At 50.8% G+C, this 21,389-nt stretch overlaps 1 protein-coding gene across 24 annotated transcripts; it reads right to left on the bottom strand.

The window, feature by feature from the left end:
* Positions 1–440: 440 nt before the first annotated feature.
* Positions 441–21,321, bottom strand: PGAP2 (post-GPI attachment to proteins 2). 24 transcript variants are annotated; one of them, XM_070274541.1, is made up of 8 exons: positions 21,075–21,204; positions 18,791–18,908; positions 13,778–13,811; positions 10,651–10,825; positions 2,618–2,870; positions 2,370–2,476; positions 1,647–1,755; positions 441–1,432 (listed from the first exon to the last, which is right to left on the bottom strand). In XM_070274541.1, the coding sequence occupies exons 3-8, from the start codon at positions 13,795–13,797 to the stop codon at positions 1,302–1,304; spliced, it is 795 nt and encodes a 264-aa protein (XP_070130642.1). In that variant the 5' UTR covers positions 13,798–13,811; positions 18,791–18,908; positions 21,075–21,204; the 3' UTR covers positions 441–1,301. The 24 variants fall into 24 exon arrangements, with proteins under 24 accessions (XP_070130642.1, XP_070130645.1, XP_070130650.1 ...); XM_070274544.1 differs by having other exon boundaries at positions 2,382–2,476; positions 21,075–21,190; XM_070274549.1 differs by having other exon boundaries at positions 13,791–13,811; positions 21,075–21,171.
* Positions 21,322–21,389: the final 68 nt, after the last annotated feature.

Genomic DNA, 21,389 nt, shown 5'->3' with positions numbered 1-21,389 from the left:
CACAGACTCTGTAGTGGACTGGGATGCAAAGCATGAGGAAAGACTTCCTGATCTAGGGTTCAGAGAGGAACAGGTTGAGAACCATTAGCCTGCAGGCAGGTGTTCTCACAGTCATGCATCTGAGAGCTGTCCCCTTACACCCACAAAGGGACTGATCTTTACTGATACTTGGGGCTGGAACCCAGGCCTTTGCCTCAACCCAAGACTCCCCCAGGTATCCCAGCTTCTAGGCCTGGAATCATTATAGGGATAGCTCAGTCACTCCTGCTCACCAAAATGGGGGCTTACACCAACCTTAGGAGACTCCGGGCCTAAGGCGGGTGAGGGGATATGCCACTTGGAATCATACTCTGCCATGGACTTAGTCCCTCCCTCCTGGAGCCTGTCCCTTACCTCACTTCCATTAAAGAGATGAGCCCCAAGACAAGCCTAGCCCAAACTGTTGGCAAAAAAAAAAAATTTATTCTCCTTTGAAATAAAATGTACAGCCAAGAGAGCTCAGGGTCTGGGGCAGTAGGGAGGATGGGGAGATACCAGAGAGCCCATTTAGGAGTAGGAATCTACCTCTGATCCCCCCACCCCACACCTTTGCCAAGGAGGAAGAGTTTGTAAGCCAGAGATTTCAGAGAGGAAGGGAAATAATGTGCTGGGCTAGTGCTTTTTCTGAAGCAGGTCATCCTTCAGGTACAGAACACCACCTCTACCAGGTGATGTTAGAACCACACACAGGCAGAGCCCTTGGAAATCATACAGCCCCATCACCTACATGGATACACTGAAGCTTAGATAGGGAAGGGCACACACCAAAGAGGTGAGGTCAGGACTTGAACACCTCAGCAACCTTAGGCCACAGACCTGGATGTACACAGTAGATCATTAGACACATTAGTCTAGTGAGTGACCCCATAGAGAGAAATGGCTGTGGTTTTTGGGTAGCCACTGCTCAGTGGTCTCTGACCTCAATGAGAGGCAGCTATGTAAAGGCCAAGAACCAGATGATGGTTATGAACCTCAGGACTTTTTTTTTAGCACCAGATGGTGGAACTCTCCTGGGAGCTCGGCTTCTTGGGGCCTCTCAGGTAAGGGTGATGCTGCTTGAAGGCTCCTGGGCCTTCAAGTGGGTGGGAGAAAGAAGCCAGCAGGGCTGGGTAAGCCTTGTCTTGTGCCCTTCCTCCCTCCCTCCCCATTCCCCCAGCTTCAGTTGGGCCCAGAGAGGACATAGGGTGGAAGGCCAGAGTGGTATCTTGTTTCTAGTTTCTGGGCAGTGGTCTTCCTCCTCCTCCTCAGCAGGAGAAAAGGGTTTAGAATCGCTTTTCCTCAGGCTGGGAGGTAATGAGCAGCTCCTTGTTCCCGAAGTCCCACCAGGCCGTCATGTGGAACGCCATGTTGGTTAGGACAACGGTGTACTCGAGGATGGCGAAGATGGTGTACACTGTTGTGAAGACACAAGGAAGAGGGCATAGTGAGCCTCCTGCCCCGCTCCCCACCCCCCACGAGGGCCTCCTGATAAATGATCACCACTACATGACTGCCCAGGGAACACTGGCAGCCAGCCCCCAAGACCATTGTCATGTTGCACATTATAGAAAATATCAGAACTATCCCACAACCACTGTGACCACCTATGGATTCTAGCCTGGCCTCACCTCCAGCCTCACAATACATGTTGTGCCGAAAGTAGACAGCCAGCGCCGTGAAGAAGGAGATAAAGTTGATGATGAAGAGCCGCTGTTTCCAGTTGTAGGACTTTCGATCCTAGGAGACAGGCTGTCTGATCCCTCTGCAGCTTGTTGGATATGTGTGGGCAGCCTTCCCTCTTAGCCCCACCTCACAAGGACTGAGTCTAACCTCCCTTGTTCATGGAAGGGGACACAGGCATGGGCAGCAGGAATGATGGGCATGTTCACATCCCTACATTTGGGAGTGTAATGAGGCCAAAGAGCAAAGGTGTCCCTGCCCCTCCTACTTTAAGGGGACAGTGTATGAAAGTTTCTTGGAGTCACCCACCAACCCAACACCTCCAGATACTGTGGGGAGAAGAAAAGCGTGTGTATGGGGGAAGATGGATTGCAGTTATTACAGACCACAGACCCTTGACACAGTGTTCCTAACCCACTGTGGCCTGGGTCCTGCCCCTCATTCTACCCCCATTTGGAGCCTCCATCTCTTCTCCAGTCTCCCATAATACCCAGTACTACACAGTCCTAGGTTCTAACCGATCAGTCACCCTCCACTTGTCTCCAAGCCCCAGCCCCAGCCCGGTTCCCATTAGAGTTCCAGTTCCCACCTCACCATTACCCGTGTCCTGTGGACGAGTGTCCTTGATTTTCCTCTGGGCTGCCTGGAGCCCCACTAGGGGTAGACCGTACCTCCTGACTTACTGTGTGCTTCTTGGTCAGCCGCCAGAGAATGCAGGTGAGGAGCATGTGACTGAGGGATGTGGCGATGAACACAATGAAAGCATTTTCGTGGATGGCTGGAGGGAAAGAGGAGGGTTGGGAGCATGCATTGCAGGGAGCACCCAAACCCCTTTGTCTGAAGATCCAAGCGAGGGAGGGGCAGGGGCGTCCCCTCCCCAACCCTCCCCGACTCCTCCTTCCCTCGGCTAGGCACCCACTGAAGTCCTCAGAAGAGGAGACGTAGGTGAGCACTAGCAGCGCGAGGTTCTCCACGACGTTGAGGCCGAAGTTGAGGCAGCAAAGCGGGCGGTAGCTGGGACACGGGGAGGTACAGCTGAGGTAGTGGTTCCAGTAGGCGAAGGCCACCAAGAAGCGGGGCGCCGAGTGCAGGCCGATGCAGAAGCGCCACACATAGCGCTGGGGCACCTCCCCACCGATGGCCGAGCTCACCGACGGCAGGTAATTGGGCACCTAGAGAGTTGTGACCTGTCTGGGCACCGAGCTCTGGCGGCTCACCCACCTGGAGATCCTTTTCTCCACCTGACCACCTCGGCCCTCAGAAGGCTCTGCTGCAGCCCCTTCCTTCCAGGAAGTTCTCTTTCAGCTCTCCCAGACCACCTCCTGTTTCAGGTCCTGGGCCCCCAGTGTGCTTGCTTCTCATTCCACAGCCAGCCTAGGGTTTGTGCAGGGGCGTGCTGAGACCTTCTCCATCTCCACCCAAACTGGAACCTACACATGGCTGGGAAAGCTGTAGACAGGTTCAGATACTCTCTGAGCCCACAGAGCAGGGCTGTGCCCTCAGAAAGGCCCTGTGGGACGTTCCAGGACCCGAGGACCCGAAATTCAGTCCCGAGGACGGGAATGGATCACAGACCACCTGAGCTTCTTTGGGACAGTGCTGGATTCACCGTCCAGCAGAGCTGTTCTTCTGACTGCTCCAGTTCCACTTGTTCTTCTGGGCAGGTATACCAAGGTGGCGGAGGCTACTGTGAGATCCTGGGGGAGGTGGGCTGGAAGGATACCCTCACCCTGATCATGTCTAAGAAAGTGGGTGCTCCTAACCTGGGGTGATCTAAGAAAAGGCCCCTGTTCTTTTGTCTCTCTCCCATCCATCTTTCTCAATACCCAGAATTCCTTGTTCCTTAAGGAACTGGAGCCTCATTCTTTAAAGTTGAGGGAGGAGCTCCCAGCTGCAAGGACCGGTGTGTTGCTTGTATGGGAGGGTGAGAGGATGGGGGATGAGTGAACGGTAGTTTAGGTGGGGACTGGAAAGCCAGGGATGGGAGCCAGGGATCTCCTAGACTCCACGCCTCGAGCAGTGCTTCTCAAATTTAATATGCATGCAACTCATCCGGGACTGTGTGAGAATGCAGAGGTCTGGAATCTGAGAATCCACATTTCTGAAAGATTCCAGGACAGAGGGAGCCAGTCTGTTGCCTTTCCATGGACTTTTTTAAACCTTCAACAAGGGCCAGAGCAGTGCCAGAGGCCAGCAACCCAGTGAGGGAATGACCCTGCTGTGACTGGTGGGACCAGTGTTCAGAGATGGATTCTGGAAGATCCCTTCCTTTCTCCCACTAAGGATGTTGAATGGGTCTCCAGAGTGGCTGGGAAGGTGGGCAATGATGGAGGCAGCTTACAGAGCAGGGGTGGTCCTAGGGGAGGACCTTCACAGGAAAGGAGGTGGATTCCCCTCAGCACTGTCAGAGGAAGCTAAGTGCAGAGCTCTCAGAGAGAGGGTGCTACTCTCAAGGCCATGGCTTGAGGTATCATACCTTGAGAGCAGCTCAGATCTTCAGTCTGAGTCATCAGTGAAGAGGCAGCACCGGGGCTCTGGAGCCATAGAAACCCGAGTCTGCATCCCAGCTCTGCCTTTATTAGCTGGGTGACCTTGAGCAAGTCACTTCACCTCTCTGAGCTTCAATTTCCTCACTGGGAAAAGAGGGATAATACCACCTACCTTGCAGGCTGATCATGAATACTAAATATAATGTAGGCAAAGTGTCTGCAGTATCTGGCACACAGTGAGCACAAGTGATGGCTTTCAGAAGACAACCTTCCCTGAAAAGCCTGCAAAGAGGCAGTAAGCTATGTGGCTGCTGAACATGGGAAGGCGTGCATATGAGCGAGAGGTGGGAATCATATCTTCACCAGACACTTCTGAGCCAGCCAAGCCTCCTTACTCATCTGCCCCTCTGAGTAGGTCCCCTGAGTAAGGTTAGTGGGAGTGTTGCCTCCACTTCCTAGAATATTCAGTCTGAAAACTCCTGCCCCAATATCAGCTGTTTTAAGGGGAACAGGACCAGCATCTTAAGCTTGGCTGGGAGAGCCCAGAGTATTTAAGGGCCCAGAGCCCTGACTGATGCCGGGAAGCAGGTGAAGAGTAGACATGGCAGAGTTGGGGGGATGCCTCAGGAGGAAGAGAGACTTAGGACCCTGTGGCTGCTGGGCCTGTCCTTACAAGCTCCTCTCAGATTAGGGGTGGGGGCAGGATTCTGAGAGCAGGGATTGCCCCTCTCATCACACAGATGCACAGACACAGACACACAGACAGACACAGACACACAGATGCATAATCAGGTATAGATACTCATACACACACCCCCATCCCAAGCACATCAGTTCCCCACTTACCAACTATGCCAGCAACAAGCAACATCAGGAGCTATCAGGGACCAGGTACTCAGCTCACCCCAAACCTCCCCATGAGCCCAGAGCAAAGAGTACTGAGAGATGGTAACATAACCCCTTCCCCCAAGAATAGAAACCCTTTGGCCTGGAGGACGTGCCTCAGTGGATCTGCGGCAGAGCAGTAGATGAGAAATTCACATGGTATAAAGGGAGGGGTCCAAAAAATTCCCTATCATAGCACCTCAGACTTTACCATTAGAGATTCATTCCTTTGGCTGAAGATAAAAGTCCCCTGAAATTATGGATGACTTTTCTACCTACCTTACTCCCCTCTGCCCGGACCAAAACTCCCATTCCTGTCAATTCTACTTGCTACTTTCTCAGGACTCCATCCCCACCTCTCCATCCTCACAGTCCCCATCTTAGCTCCAGTCTCCCTGGGACCATGAGATATTACACTAGCCTCCTCAACAGTCTCCCCATTCTTGCCCCCTGCCCTTAAATCTGTTCTCCACTCAGGAGGCACAATGGTCTTCTAAAGCATAAATCTGATCATGTCTCTCTGCTGCTTAAAATCTTTCCAAAGCTCTCCATTGCTCTCTAGATAAAATCAAAAGTTGTCAGCCTGGCATTCACAAAGATCCTTCTTCACACTTCCTTCAGGAAGTCTTCCCCAGCATCCAAGTTGAGTTAAGTGCTTCCTTTGGTCCCTGCAATCCCTGTTCCCCCTTTTATCACAATAGGAATCCTGTCTCACTGTGTTGCGCTGACTGTATCTAGGACTGTCTCTGGAAGGAATGAGATGCTAAGGGCAAGTCCACGTTCAATTCCATGCCCCTGACACAGAGCTTCTTCCCCTGGGCCCTCAGGAAAGGCCTGATGGACTGCTCTTGGGGACAGAAAGTCCATCTATGTTTCTAGTTGGCAGAGTCCTGAGTGGACACGGGACGTGGGGCCTGAGGCTGCAAGAGAGAGAAACCAAGCTAGAAGATCCCAGGGCAGGGCTGAGGGTCTTCTCAGGTCAGGCCCCCGGTCTAGGCTAAAGCCACCTGTTACTTCTCCTGGCTGCTGGCCTCATCTTCCCTCCTCAGTCCTGGCTTCCTTTCCAGTCTGGTCTTTCCTCAGCCTCTTTCTCCCTCTCATGATCTCTCGTGCCTATTCGCGCCCCCTCCCCTTTCCCCACTCCCCTCTGTTCCCTTGTACTCTCTATGATCCTCTTCTACTCCTGGAAGACTGTGACTCTACTCTCTGAGGCTCTCCCCCAAAGTCCCCCTAACTCTGACCTGCCCCCCACCATCCTTTTATCCCGTTCCTCTCTCTCTGACCCTCTGCCTTCTCTCCTACTCTCTGATTCCACCCTTATCGCCATCTCCTGACCTGGCCCTGACCCAGATGCTGGGGAGCTGGCACTCACCCCACAGTCAGTGGCCACCGTGTACTCAAAGTGGAACACCAGGGACCAGATGATGCAGAAGAAGAAGCCGAACACGGGGAAAGTGATGACCCATAAGACCATGGCCGTGAAGCGGAGCCGGAACACGGTCCCATCAGGGTCCAAGGGCTGGGAGGCCGCAGAGAACATCCTGTAGGGAGTGGTGCCCAGGCAGGGCAAGGGACACAACTTTGGGGCCTGGTGAGATCCCTGGGCCTGAGAAAGTGGGGTCCTTTCCAGAGCTGACTCCTCAGGGTATAGGAAAGAGCCAGGGTAGAAAAAATAGAAAGAGCAGAAGGGAAAAAGAAAAACAGTGCAGAAGAGAAAGAGATGCAGAGGGAGATGGGCAGGAGCAGCAGAGATAGGCAGGGTCTGCTCTTAGGAATCCCCTTGGCATACTGGTCCTGCAGGCCCACCTCTTGAAGAGTCTGAAGAACAGAGGCTCCCAGTGGCCTGGACATGGGAGCTCTGATGGCCCACCCCATTCTCACGACTCTCACACCCACTCAGGAGAAGGGTCAGAGGTGGAAAAGCTATTATTGCCATTCCACAGAAGGGGAGACTGAGGCCCAGAACTGCGCCAGGATCAAACATTAGGACTAAGGTCTCTTGCAACCTGACAGTTTAAGGCTCCAAGTCAAGGCTTTCTTCAGGCCAAGTAACCTAGACAAAGGACCCTTGGCTCACACTGGTCCAAGCCCTCCCACTGACCCTGTCTGACCACATTCCTGCTCTTCACCCAAGTTCAACCAGGAACAGGAGGAGTGCCCCAGAACCTATTTCAATGGGACCACAGGCTACCTGACATCCACCCCCAGGCTCAGAATGATCCAAGCCTCAGGTCAGTAGTACCCTGATCCCAAGATACCGGGGTCCCTAAGGAGCCCCAGACCTCCATCTCCTTCCTCTCTGAGAAGACTATGTCACCCAATCCAAGGTTTACGGGAATCTGAGGGTCACGGGAACCTTCTCCACTCAGCTTGAACCTGCTGTGCTGGTCCAGAACTGGCAAGGACAGACCCAGAGCAAGGGAGCTGGGCTTCTTCCGCTCCGTTCTCCCTCGAAGCAGAGAACTCCCTCCTCCCACCCCGCGCTGCCCCAACCACCATGACCCCTCAAGCTGGTTCCCCTTCTGGGGAGCAGTAAGAGATAGCTTTGTATTAAAAAGGCCTAGGATCAAACCTCTCCTTGGGACTCATACCTCCCTCCATTAAGGGAACCCCAGTCCACTAGTTGAGCTCAACATCAGGGAATGGGGAGGGGCACGCACTGAGCGACACTCACACTGGGTGCTGAAGGATCCGGGGCTTGGGTTGAGGGCTCTAGCCAGACTGAGACTGTTCCAAGACTAGAGCGTCCCACCCCCAGCTCGCCAGGGCCTGCCCTCCCGCCCACAGAGCCCAGATCTCCACCCCTCCCCAGACACACAGCCCTCCCAGGACCAACAAGGCCACGTCATAAATCCTAGAACACTCTGCAACGGTAACAAGTGATAGCGGCTCAGGTCAGCCCACAACAGCTTTCTTGACAGGAATGGGGGTAGGGACCTTCCTGAGGGTTGTTTCCAGGGAAACAGGCAGATTTCTGGGAAGGGAAAGGGAGAAAGCAGAACAGGATTTGGCCCCTTTTTATTGGAGCAGGACTGAGTTTGTTTGTTGGGCCCCAGTGGAGAGCTAGCTAATCTTAGTACAATAGATTCAGGATCCCAAAGAGATCCAGACAAGCCTGAATGTGAGGTATCAGTGTCCAGCCTGTACCCAAGCAGAAACAGCTAACGGCAGCTCAGGCTGCATTAACAGAGGTCTAACAGCCAGTAACAGGAAGGGAACGGTCCTGCTCTTGCCTGTAGTGCCCAGGCCATATGAAATCCTATCCCCAGATCAGGGCCTAGAGGAGAACAGGGACAAACTGGGCCAAGCCCAGGGGCACATGTCCTGTGAGGGCTGCCTAAAGGAACTGGAGTTATGCTACCTACAAAGAGTAGACTCAGGGACCCCCCCCCCCCCATTATTGCCCTGCCATCTCTGCAGGACTGGCTGGAAGCTAGGAGGAAAGAGTAGCTCTAAGGTTCCCAAAGCAGAGTGAGGGCCAAGGCAGAGATTCACCAGAAAGACAGTATATGCTCACTATAAGAAAGAGCTTGCTAATTGTTAGTTACCAAGCCTCCTTCGAATAGGCTGCCTGGGGAGGAAGGAAGCTCCCCATCACTGGATATGTGCAAGCAGAGGCAAAGTCATCTAATTATAGACGTGGTGGACTAAGATTACTTCTTTTATTCCTAGGGTTGGCCATTCCTGGGACACTCAGGGTGAGAAATTGAGAGAATACATGAAAATCCCCAGCTGGATCCAACACGGTAGTCCCAGGGAATGGGGACAAAATACCTCCAGGGTCACTAGGCCTGGTCCTGCCCCAGAGAGGCCAGGTACCCCTCCAGCAACTACCTATGGCTTAGCTCCCTAACTAGTATGCCAAGAATGGGTTATAGGTATGCCAGGTATGCTGAGGTTATTGATCCCATTAGCCCTCAGAGCCAGCCACAAGGGGAAGAGCAAATAGCTTACTCCATTTAACTCTATAAGCCATACAAAAATTACAGTTTTCTGTACGAACTAGGACTGCATTATACCATGCCTTCCTTTTCCCAGGGCACTGAGATAGGAGGGTCCTAGCCACTTATTCAACAAATACTTTCTGATTCAGATGCAGTGCCCACCTTCAAGGAGCTCCCAGTCTGGCGGGGAAGACAGACACAAATATGATGTGATACAACTGTGTGAGAGATAACACAGGGAACTGTGGGAACTCAGAGACAGGGAGGCTGGAGAAGGCATTTTGGAGGAGGAGACACCTGAGCAGAGTTTTGAAGAATGAAGAGGAGTTGGCTAGGGTAAGAGAAACATTTGATGCATTATCTAAGATGAGAACTAGGTCAGGAAAGGCTGGTGGATGGACCCTTTTCTGATCTTCCTCTTCAGATCACCTGGTCACTCCCTTTTCTTCTGGCCCTGTTCTTTCTGATAGCTCTGAGCCCTGGGTTTCAACAGACAGGATGCCCATAGCTCAAGGCCCATGTCTACAACACTGACAAACAGAACAGGGAAAACTTCAAATCATATGAACAAAAGAAGTGGGCCCCGACCCCTGCCAGCCAGACTCCACTGCTAGTCACAGCCCTTTTCCTGGAGCAGATGCTCTCTACAGGAAGGTGGGAAGCTCAGCTGACTGCAGGCCTTCGGAGCTCTCTGTGAGGCCAGTCCAAGGGTCCATGTCCAGGCCCGGCCTCTTTCCCACCTGTAGCCCCTAGGCTAACTTCCTCTCCTGCCCTGCCTTCCAACCTGACAATCCCCTTTTACTCCTCCTCCTTCTGCTCCTCACCCTTCACATTCCCCAAACCACCTTCCCATCCTTCCTCTATCTGGAGCTCTACACAGGCCCTGAGAAGGAGGAGGACAGGAATTATCAACCTTGTTTTAGACATGGGGAAACAGGCTCAGTCTCTGTGTCTCAGGTGATACAGAGAGTCAGCAGATGAATTAAGAATATAACAGAGGTCAACACAGGTCTCACCCCATTTATTCCAATAGCCTACAGAGAAAACTCACATATCTTTCTTCCTGGCTTAACACACCATACCCCTATCCAGGGGGTGCACAGCCACCTGTGGAACATCAGAGGGGATCGGACCTACATATACACACATATAAACAGGTCCCCATGCAGACAGGCACAAATGTAGTCTCTCTCACACACAGACCCCACTCAAAGCTATTGCAGTCATGTCCCTCACAGTTATACACACCATATATATAATCACATTCCCGCAGAGACAGGCACAAGGCCACTGGGCCACACTCAGAGGCCCCAAATACCCTCTAGCCCAGTCCTGTCCTGTCTCCATCCCCCAGAAAACCATGGGGCTCCTGAATCTGCCCCTCCAAGTAGTAAGGATTGGATTCTGGGGCCTGGGGATACCCAACTTCAGTGACCCCATGACCCCAGTGACCTCCATGGAAGGTGGAGGGAGATTAATCCTTGCAACCTCAATTTGCAGGCATCCCCCCAGCAGCCCAGTATGTTTGATGGACCCCACTGGAAAGCTGGCTAATCCTGTTACAATAGAGGCAGGATCCAAAAATGATCTAATTGGGCCTGAATATGAGGTATCAGTACCCCCCCAAGCCCTACCCCACAGTGTGTGGCCGTAGTCTCCTTGAAGTGGAAGAGCAGGGACCAGAGGATGCAGAAGAGGAAGGCGACAAGTGGACAGCAGACTGTGACCAGGGCCACCAAGGTGAAGCGGAGCCGGACCAGGGTCCCATCCCGGTCCAGCGGCATTGGGACCTGGTACATCTTGTCAGACCTGGGGATGGAGTGGGGTGCTGTCAGGGCCCAAGGCAGCAAGGCTGGGACTCAGTGGTGAAGCCAGCCCTTGTGCTCAGTCCTCAGCTTAGCCATGCTCTTGGTTGGGGAGTCTGAGAAGGAAGCCACCTAGCCCCTAAGCTTGACCAGCTCCTGCCCTGGATGAAGACTGATTCAGAATCCCAGGAGAGGAGAACATTCAGCCCCAATTTCAGAGGAAAGACAGTGAACCAAATCTGTGCTAAGATGAAACTTGAATAGATTGGGAGAGCTTATCCTCACCCCTATTCCTGGCTTGACAGGCCTAGGACTACAGGAGCTGGTTTAACTAGTCTCTCTTGTTTCAGGAACCAATCCTAAAACCTCCCAGTGGACAGAATGGCCCATCTCCTCCCCCAGGCCTTTGAGTCTCTGGTCTTCGGGGCCTCCCATCAGCTCTCCCTGCTTCACCCACTGGCCCAGGGACCTTCTGCACATCCAGTCCCCTCCCAGGCTCTGTGTGCTCTGTGCATCTGCACCGCAGTCCACAGCAGCAAGGATTCCATGGAAGCCAACAGAACCCCGACTCCCTGCTTGTCCCCGCCTGCTGCCTCATGTGCTCTGAGGGTGAAAGGCTTTGCGGAATCAGGCCTGATACTAGCCTGGGCTTGCTGTTTGCTGGAGAGAGCTGCCTGGTCAGCTTCTGGAGGCTTCCCAGTACCCAGGGGCCTGTTCGCCCCCACTGGAGACTAGTTAGCTCCTGAGGGCTGTGACTCCCCGCTCAGACGAGGGTATCCAAGGTCAGGACTATAATAGCTGAGGATACACCAGCAATCCTAGCCCAGTCCCCCTCTGTCTATAGAAAGAGAGGGATAGGAACCCACTCACGGTCACACCGCAAACACAAGAGCCAGCAGTGGGGCGATGTGGGGCTCAAGGGGTTACAAACTGCAGCTCTGGCCTTCCTTAACCCCTTCCTCTCTGGGCACAAAGGCCAGATTAGGTCAGGTTTGGGGGGGGTGGGTAGAAGGGGTGCCTGTCCATGGGAGGAAGGTAAAAACCAAATCCTATACAGATGAGTCAGTCAGCCCTATGCCCATTGCAAAGACAGAGAAACCAAGACACAGAGAGAGGAAGGCCGTTCCTCAAAGCCATGTGCTGAGCCTGAGGGAAAGCCATCCTCAGAACTTAGACTTCTTGTTGCCAAACTAGGGCTGGCTCCAGATACAGAAAGAACCCGCCCTCTGGACTCAAGGGCCTTGCCAGATCACGTCCCACCTCTTCCTGGCCCCGCCCTCAGGACTCTGCCCTCTAGTCCCACCCTCAGGAAGAACCCCGACCTCAGTGACGCTGGCCTCCTGGCATTCCGGAACAGCCAGGTGGATACGCCTCTGCATTCTCATCCATCTTCCCCACCAGCCTCTCTGCCAGGCCCCATCAGGCAGCCTGCCTCAACTGCTCAAGCTCCTTTCTCCCTTTGGGGGCCAGGAGTCTCCCAGGGGAGTTGGAAGTGGCTCTGGTGACCCTCCCAAATCAAATACATTCCTTGGATCATCCCCAAGAGAATTATAAGTCCCTCCAGGCCCTAGAAGGGGAACGAATAACTTCCCCACTCAGCCCACATCCAGATTCTGGGGTAGTCCCCTCCAAACATCCCTCCCTCAAGTCAGCTGCTCTAGATCCCTCAGGGACCACTGGGATCCCCAAACTGAAGACCAGATCCTCAGGGAATGAATAGGCACTGCTCAAGGCAGGGGGGTGATAAGGAGGTTCAAGGAGCAGTCTGTTCCACTTCTTAGAGGTATGCCTGCACTCCCTTTTAGCTGTGTGACCTTGGGCAAGTCACCTAACTTCTCTGGGCCTGTTTCCACAATTGTGCAACATGGGGATCACATGGTTTAGATTACTACTAAAGCATTCCAACTTGGTCATTCTACTCCTCCAGCCTCAAGACAGGAAGCTCACTACCTGAAAGGCAGCTGGTCAGCCCCTGTCAACTCTAACTTCCTCATAGATACTACCAGATGAAAACTGCTTTCTTAGGAGTACCCCTATCTTATCTCTAATGGTTCCTAAAGATCTTCTCAGCCTCCAGTCCAAATCCACATTTACTAGGTGCCTTCTGAATACTAGGCACCCTGCTTAGCACCAGATATACATTGTTTCTTTTAATCCTCACTATCATTCTATGAGGTAGGCACCATAGACTCTACATTTCCATTTTACAGAAGAGGAAACTGAGGCTCAGGGAGGTTAAAAACACTTGCTCAAGGCCACAGGCTAATAACTGGCAGAGCTTGGATTTGAAAGTAATCTATGGGGTTCCGACGCCCCCCACATCTCCATCCCCTGGCACCCAAGGAGGAATCCTGACCAGGAGTCCCCGAGGAGCGAAGGGACAGCTCAAGCCCTGAACACCCAGCCTCGTGTGGGGGAGCGGAGGGGAAGGCGTCAGCTCAGCAAGTCAGGACAGCTGCAGTTCCCGGGCAGGCACCAGGACCCCCAGAGCTTGGGCCGGGCCCTGCGGAGGCTGACCACGTGGCCGAGCTCCCCTAAGTGGGGCAGCCCGGCGGTCTGACACACCCAACCCCATACTCACCTAGGATGTGGCGGCGAGGAGGCTGCGCTGGCGCAGGCCGGGTGCCGGGGGACCACTGGGGGAGCCCAGGCCCGACCGGGCCCAGGGTGGGGGGATAGTGGGGTGGCGAGCAGAGGGGGGGCGGGGGGCGGATCGGAGCAGGAACGGCGGGGGCGGGGCCGGCGCTCTCGGGGCGGAACTTGGGGAGGAAACAGCCCCCAGATCCTCTGCCGGCCCCTCCCCACTTCTGCAGACCCGGACCCCGGGCTCTCCCCCTTAATCTGGCGTTCTCTCGTGCCATGCCTCTCTAGCCCTGGTCTGCCCCACTAATTCTGGCTGCGTGGGGGCAGCCGGAAGAGCCCTAGACACCTTGGCTTGACACGTTGGATGACCCACCTTGTCACCTTACCTCTCATCTGCGTTCCATCACCTGTTGAAAAAACATAAAATTTATTCAACAGGGCCCCGAATTCAATCTTCCCTGCCTCCTTCCCCTTCTCCCCGATTCTAGCAGAATTACCCAGCTTCGCCCTTCGGAAACATTAAACCAATTTCGCCCCCATCTCGGCGACCCACCCCCAAGCTTTGCTCCTCAGAGCCAATGCGGGACATTTCAGCAAAGGGAAGAGCACCTTACATATAGGGAGATCCAGTGAGGCCCATCCCAGAAACTCTGGGCGAGAGCTGTTCCCACCTTTGATCAGGAGAGGGCGCCCAGTCCTGCCTAACGTCGCACAGAGTGCGGCTGTCCTACCCCCAGCCCCAGGTCTCTCCCCACCATGAGAGGGCTGATTCCCAAAAACCAGCCCCCCAGGCTTCCCTCCCCACCCTGACTGACTCATAAAGGAACCTGAGGGGACTCTTGGCTCCCTTTGCAAACACCATCCTACCCCGACCGGGAAAGAGGATGAAAGCACCAGTAATCCTTCCTGCAGGCACAATGTGGGGTGAGAGCACCTGCAGAGGGTGAGGACTTCTGAGCTAGAGTTACCATCACATTTTTCCCATTTAAATCCCTACAGTAATAACTAGCACATTTTGAGCAACCTCTGTGTCCCAGGCATTTCTCTTTTTAAGTGTTATCCCATTTAATCCTCATAAAAACCCTACGAGGTAGATACTATTACTATCCCCATTTTACCACTGGAAAACAGAGAAGGCACTTTACCTACTGGCACAGCTAGTAAATGTCAGAACCAGGATTCAAGTCTGGCGCCTGAGGTCATTCCCTTAATCACTATACATCGCTAATCCCCTAGCATTCACTCAGCCTAGGCCCTCTCTGTGGCAGGCCCCAGGCTGGGCAATGGTGGGGGACCCAAAGAGATCTTGGGCTCACTCCTGGGGGCTCCAAGTCTGGAGGGAAGGTGTCTTATTCTAAAAAGTACTTTTCTTGACTTTGAATGCTTCCTCGCCCTGTCCTTTAAAGCCTCAGGGCAAATGAACAATTAGTAAAACTTTACTGAAAGAACCGTCTCTATTTAGTTTTGATAACTAGATTCAGACCTTGGGGCTTCAAGTCATCCTCTTTGTGTGGCTCCAACCCACAGATGCCTGCTCCTGGCCCTTCTTCCCTGTCTTGACTCCCTATCTGTTCCTTTGGCCCTAAATACCATTCCCTGAGGCTGGGTCCCTTCTCCCTGCCTCTAGACCACCCCCAGTGACTGAAACTTAAGGTGCTCTAATCTTGCCTTTAATTCTCTGGCAATTTGGGCAATTCATTATATAGTGCTGAGTCTGAGTTGCCTCATCTGTAAGATGGTTTTAGACTCCTAAAACCAATCCACATCATAGGGTTGTTGTGCGATTAAATGAGGTAATGTAGCAGTGTGCCAGGTACATGGAAGGTACACCATGGTTATTACGACTAGATGTGTAAGCTACAGTCTGAACTCACCCTCAAAGCCTTTTCTGAACTGTCTGACCTCAGCTGTCACTGACCCTCTCTGAATCTGTTTCCTCCAGGTTGAAAGACTATGACCTACCTTGATTTAACGAGGGAAAGTGGAAGAAAAGAATGAGTTCTCACTATGTGCCAGGGCCTTTATGTATACTCTTATTTGACCCCTTAATAATCTGGTGAGGTAACTTTGATGAAATCCATTTTACAGGTAAAGAAGTTGAATAAGCATCTAAGCATCTAGTCTCGCCTTCATTCAGTAAGCACTCAGTGTTTGCTGAATTGGCTTTTGTCCATTGTCCAAGAAGCTGCTGCTGCTGTTGAAGGCTTCCAGTGTCTCCTGCCCTCCTGGCTGGTTTGTCTGTTGCCTGGACATACCCGAGAGAGGCCTGTGCCTGAAACAGCACCATCATTTTCCAGCCCTGGACACTTGGGTTTGACATGTTGGATAAGCCATCTTAGCCACCATCACTGTCCATTCCCCGTGTCCACACATACATACCAGATACCCCAAGCTAACTGAGCATTTGTTTACAGGGATGTTCCAGCCCCCAGGAGCACAGGGGCAGTGTATAGGTGAGGGCCAGAAGAGGGGACGTGAATGTGAGATGTAGTTGTCAAGGAAGCTTCCTGTAGGAGATTTCCTTCACTGGCCTCCTTGCCTTCCTATCTTTTCATCATCCTCCCATTACAGCCACATTGGCTCTTCTTAAAACACAGATTTGATCATGTCCATTCCTTGCTGAAAATTATTTAGTAACTCTCCATGGCTTTTAGGATCAAGAGCAAATTCCTTAGTGTGGTACTCAACATCCTTCATAACCTGGCCATCCTCTATTCCAGCAACCACATATTTTACATTCTAGCTACACTCACATCTTCCATGAAGCTTTGCTCAACTTCCTCCTTATCTCTCCCTAGACCCCCTGATCTGCCCACTTCCCCACGCCACAGGCAGCCTCAGGTGGCCTTCCATCACACCTTTATTAGAGCTTTGACTACAAGGCAGCGAAATAATTTGTTGCCTGTTTCCCCCACCTTCCTGGGAGCTCATTTAAGGATGGAATCCTCAACTGTTCCATTTATTTCTGGATCTCTCAGTTTAGCTTAGGGACAGACATAGAGTAAGAGCCCAGAAAATATTTGCTGGACTGATTTAATTGAACTGAGTTTTGAAGGATGGGCACGATTTAGATATATCAAGAAGAGATTTAGGAACTGCAAGAAAGGCCTTGGAAGAAAGACTGCTGGGGGTGGGGGGTAGGGGCAGGGTGAGCATGGCTGGGGGTAGGTAAAGCGGCAGGGACATAGACAGTGCAAAAGACATCCAGCTAAACTCTGCCCCTGCCTCCTGGGCAGCCTCAGGAAAGTTTTCCTGCCTGGAGGAGGACTGTTCTTTGTTCTTCCCAGAGATCTTTTTCATGGCAGAGACACCTTTCTTGGGTGGCTTTCAATTAGTCACTCTAGGCTCACCCATCTTGCTCTAGCTCCACTCTGCCTCAAATAGTAATTAAATCCCCATTGTTCTATAGAACTTTCTTTGGCTTCTCTATCACTTCTAGTATGAAGTTCCCGTTTGCAACCCTGGATACACTGAGCTCTTTCGTGGTCCCACATCTTTGTCCTCCCTGTTCATCCAGCCTAGAATGCTGCTTTTCTTCCATCTCAACAAACTCTACCCTTTCTCTAAAGGTATTGATTAGCGTGACACTTTAGTAAGTTAGGAATGCATGTGGTAATTTCTAGGGAGATCACTAAAATAATAGAAAAAGAATTTAATTTCAAACTGGTATAGGAGAAAAAGTGAAATAATCAAAAAGATTGCAAGAAAGGAGAGATTTAAATGGCCCATAAGCACGTGAAAAGATGGTCAACATCAATAGTCATTAGGGAAATGTATGTAAAAAACCACAATGAGATGAGACTTCACATCTCCTTGGATGGCTATTTAAAAAAAAAAAAAAGGAAAATAAGTGTTGGCAAGGATTTAGAGAAACTGGAAACCTCATATATTGCTGGTGGAACCGCTCTGGAAAACAGTCTGGTAGTTCCTCAAAAAGCTAAACAAAGAGCTACCATGTGACCCCACAAATCCATTCCTAGGCATAAATATAAGAGAACTGAAACATGTCCACAAAAAAACTTGCACACGAACGAATGTTCATAGCAGCATTATTCATAGTAGCTACAAGGTGAAAACAACTCAAATGTCATTCAACTCATGAACGTATAAACAAAATATGGTATATCCATAACATGGAATATTATTCAACCATAAAAAGGAATGAAGTACTGATACATGCTACAATATGGATGAACCTTGAAAACATTATGCTAAATCAAAGGAGTCAGACACAAAGGCCACATATTTTATGATTCCATTTATCGGAAATATATGTAATGTCCAGAATACACAAATCCATTGAGACAGAAAGTAGATTAGTAACTGCCAGGGGCTAGGGAAAGGGGGAAATGGGGAATGACTGCTAATGGGTCTGGGGTTTCTTTTTGGGGTTATGAAAATGTCCTGGAATTAGACGGTGGTGATGGTTGCACAACATTGTGAATATACTAAAAACTTCTGAATTGTATGTTTTAAATGAGTGAATGTTATACAGTGTGAAGTATATCTCAATTTTTAAAAAATCTGGCAAAGAGCTGGGCATCAATAAATGGCATTTATTATGACAAAAAATGAAAATAAAAAAAGAGAGAGAAATAGAAACTGAACAGGTGGGACAAATAGAAAATATAAAATGTTAGATAAAATCCTGAATATACCAGTAAATTCATTAAATGCAATGGACTAAATGCTCTAGTTAAAAGTCAAAGTTATTTGCACAAGATTTATAAAAATCTAATTACATGCTATTTATAAACATCACCCTCTCTTATCAATTTATAGGAAAAGAGGAAGGAAATCAACATTTACTGAGTACTTACCATGTACCAAACATGTGCCCAGGCCTCTGCAAATTTCATTATCTTATTTGACCTTCACAACTACTTTACAAAATAGGAATTATCGTGCCCATTTTATCGACAAGGAAACTGGGGCACAGAACAATTAAATATAACTTGTACAAGGTCTAAAAAGTAGCAGATCAAGGACTTGAACTTAGCTCTGCTTGATTCCAACTCTTCTGTTCTTTCCAATGCACCAGATAAGAAATCTAGAACCATCATTCTGGAAGAAAGTTTCTTGCCCTTCCATGATTCTGCAGTCTTCACCGGTCTGTCTCCTCCTCTCCTCCCTGAGAACTAATCCTCCACAGCTGCATAGAGTGAGTTCTCAGGGCATGTGTGTGAGAGATTGAGGGCTCCCAGGACAGAGCTGGACTTTATTTAGCGCTGTCTCTCTTGGCTAAGCCAGAGCATTGAGCTGTGGACATCTCTGGGCTCCTGATGCCCAGGACAGAGCTGGGCTCAGCAAGCTTTTGTGAACATGCACCAAACTCCTTGTCTTTAGAGAGAAGAAGGAAGATAATGATTACCAAAAGGGGTATTACGTGAATTAGGCAGATTAGAGTACGTGGGTCCAGGAATCCATGGCCCATAAAGAAGTTCTTCTCAGAGCAGAAGTCCCTGGGAATGATGAGCTTGTGGGTCACATGCTTCTCAGAGTACCTAACAAGAGGTCCTTCTACTTAGAAATCACCATGGTCACAGGAAATTCCTCCCTGCAGTATGCTTCACCCAATGTCTCCCCCTCCAGTCTTCCCACAAGTATGCACTATTTAAGGATCCCATCTCCTGCACACCCACTGGTACTTTGGACTGAATGTACTCAGTTACTCACTCAAGACATATTTCTGAGCCCCTTTTCTGTGTCAGAATCCAATCTCAGACTACTTAGAATGGATATGCCTTGACGTTTTTAAAGAATACAAATGATATCTATCGTTTATTGAGGCTTACTGATACCAGATACCATGCTAAGTGCTTTATCTCATTTAATTCTCATAACCCTATGAGGCAAGTATAGTTATCCCCATTTTACAGACAATGAAACTAAGGTTCGGAGGGGTTAAGAAATTTTCCCAAGTTCATACAGCTAACACATGGTTGAGTTCTGATTTAAACCCAGGGTTCTCTGACTCAAAAGTTCCATGCTTTTTTTTTTTCTTTCTTTCTCCTTCTTCTCTCCAAATCCTCCCAGTACATAGTTATATATTTTAGTTGTAGGTCCTTCCACTTGTAGCAAGTGGGACGCCACCTCAGCGTGGCCTGAGAGAGGTACCATGTACTAGCGAAACCGTGGGCCGCTGCAGCGGAGTGCGCGAACTTAACCACTCGGCCACGGGGCCAGCCCCCAAAGTCCCACACTTCTATTCCTATTCTACTTAAGAAATTAATTCATGGGCCCGGCCAGTGGTGCAGCAGTTAAATGCGTAAGTTCCGTTTTGACGGCCCAGGGGTCGCCGGTTCGGATCCCGGGTGTGGATATGGCATGGCTTAGCAAGCCATGCTGTGGTAGGCGTCCCACATATGAAGTAGAGGAAGATGGGCACAGATGTTAGCTCAGGGCCAGTCTTCCTCAGCAAAAAGAGGACTGGCAATAGTTAGCTCAGGGCTAACCTTCCTCAAAAAAAAGAAATTAATTCACTCATTCATGTGTCAAACATTTAATGTGCACCTATACTGTGTGCCTGGCTTTAGGAGCACCAGAATAAATAGAGGAGAGGCTTAAACATAATTGGGTTTGAGGATTGGAAGGTGAGAAGTCAAAGGTTCAAGAGGGCAGTGGGGAAGCGACTCTAACTATCCAGAGAGAGTAATGACTTTCTGATGTAGAACATAGACAAAGGAGGGTGGAGGAAAAGGAGATGTTTACATGGAGGAGTTGGGGAAAGGTGTCTAGAGTCAGATGTCAAACTAGCTTTATTATTTGACCATCCATATATTTATTTTTTTCTTCCTTCAAGCATCTCCTGCGCATCTACAATGTACCAGGTTTCTCCTATCCTTTATCTTCAAGACCACTCCACTTTTTGACAAATTCTCTCTAATCTCTTGCCACCACTGAAAACCTTGAAGGATTTAAGTTTGCCTACGTTTTGGGCAGAGCCCATTTCAATTTTGTATTGATGCTCCAGGAGGAGGTGGTAGTGGTGGAGGGGTAATTCTAATAGGCTTCGTTTTCTGAGCACAGTCCCTGCTATTCTGCGTGGGACCCTAAGTCTAATTTCCAGAACATGCTCAACCTTCACTAGTTGTAATACCAGGCTTCTCCTCTGAGCTAGGCCCCAGAGGAAAGGAACACCAGCACGTAGAAAATGCAGCTGTAGCGTTCAAGAGCCCGGGCACAGAAGATAGGAAAGAAAATAATAGAACACAAAGTAACAAGGCTGTAACAGAGGCCTGCGCAAGCATTAGCCCGACACGCTGGGAGAGATCGCCAAATGTATCCCAGACAGGACGGGAACGTTTGAACCAGGCCTTTAAGAACAAGTATGGGTTCCTAAAGTGCAGGTAGGAAAGAAATTCCAAGAATCCTCATGTGCACCAAGCCCTGTAATAAGCCATTCCTTAGGGCGTTGCTAATGCTCATAACGTCTATTCTAGGGATTCAGAGAGGGAAAGGTTGTGCTGGGGCTGGCATGGGTCAGGAGACAAGGAGGCCAGGTTTTAGAGCCTCAAAGGAGCTGCAGACAAACTACCCGGACAGAGGGACCTCCCGGGGGGGGCCCTCCAGCTCCGCACGCGGTCTGGCCAGGAAGTGCGGGCAACACGGCGGGAGATCCTTCCCATCACCGCCCGCGGACTGGGGCAAGGAAAGGGTAGAATAGTTACCATGCCATCCTGGAGCCTTTCCTCTGATTGGCCCGAGCTTCAGCAGCCCGAGTCTCTCCGGTCCAAGGAGGGGGGCGGAGCCTCAGCATAGCATCACCATTCTTCTCCCACTCCCCGCCCCGTGCACCCCAACGTAGCCACTCACCAACCCACTTCGAGGGGCCCTATGTGACGTCACGACTCCCTCCCAGCCAACCGCGGCGGCGAGGGGCGGGACTCCATGCCTCCCACCGCCCCTCCCCTTTCCTCCCCCTAACTCCTGCGGTCCCTCCTCTTCCTCCTCTCCCCTTCTCCCGAAGACCACCCCCACGTTCG

This window comes from Equus caballus, chromosome 7, assembly GCF_041296265.1.
Source record: "Equus caballus isolate H_3958 breed thoroughbred chromosome 7, TB-T2T, whole genome shotgun sequence".
NCBI lineage: Eukaryota > Metazoa > Chordata > Mammalia > Perissodactyla > Equidae > Equus > Equus caballus.
This window is presented reverse-complemented; position numbering and strand designations above follow the sequence as displayed.

Bases quoted from the DNA above. Each gene is read 5' to 3' on its own strand.
- PGAP2 (XM_023645838.1), bottom strand. From the start codon at position 10,815: ATGTACCAGGTCCCAATGCCGCTGGACCGGGATGGGACCCTGGTCCGG. The intron at 2,477-2,617 runs GTGGGTGCCTAG...CTTTCCCTCCAG, and splicing joins CTCCTCTTCTGAGGACTTCA to CCATCCACGAAAATGCTTTC. The intron at 1,756-2,369 runs GTACGGTCTACC...CCTGTCTCCTAG, and splicing joins AGCACACAGTAAGTCAGGAG to GATCGAAAGTCCTACAACTG.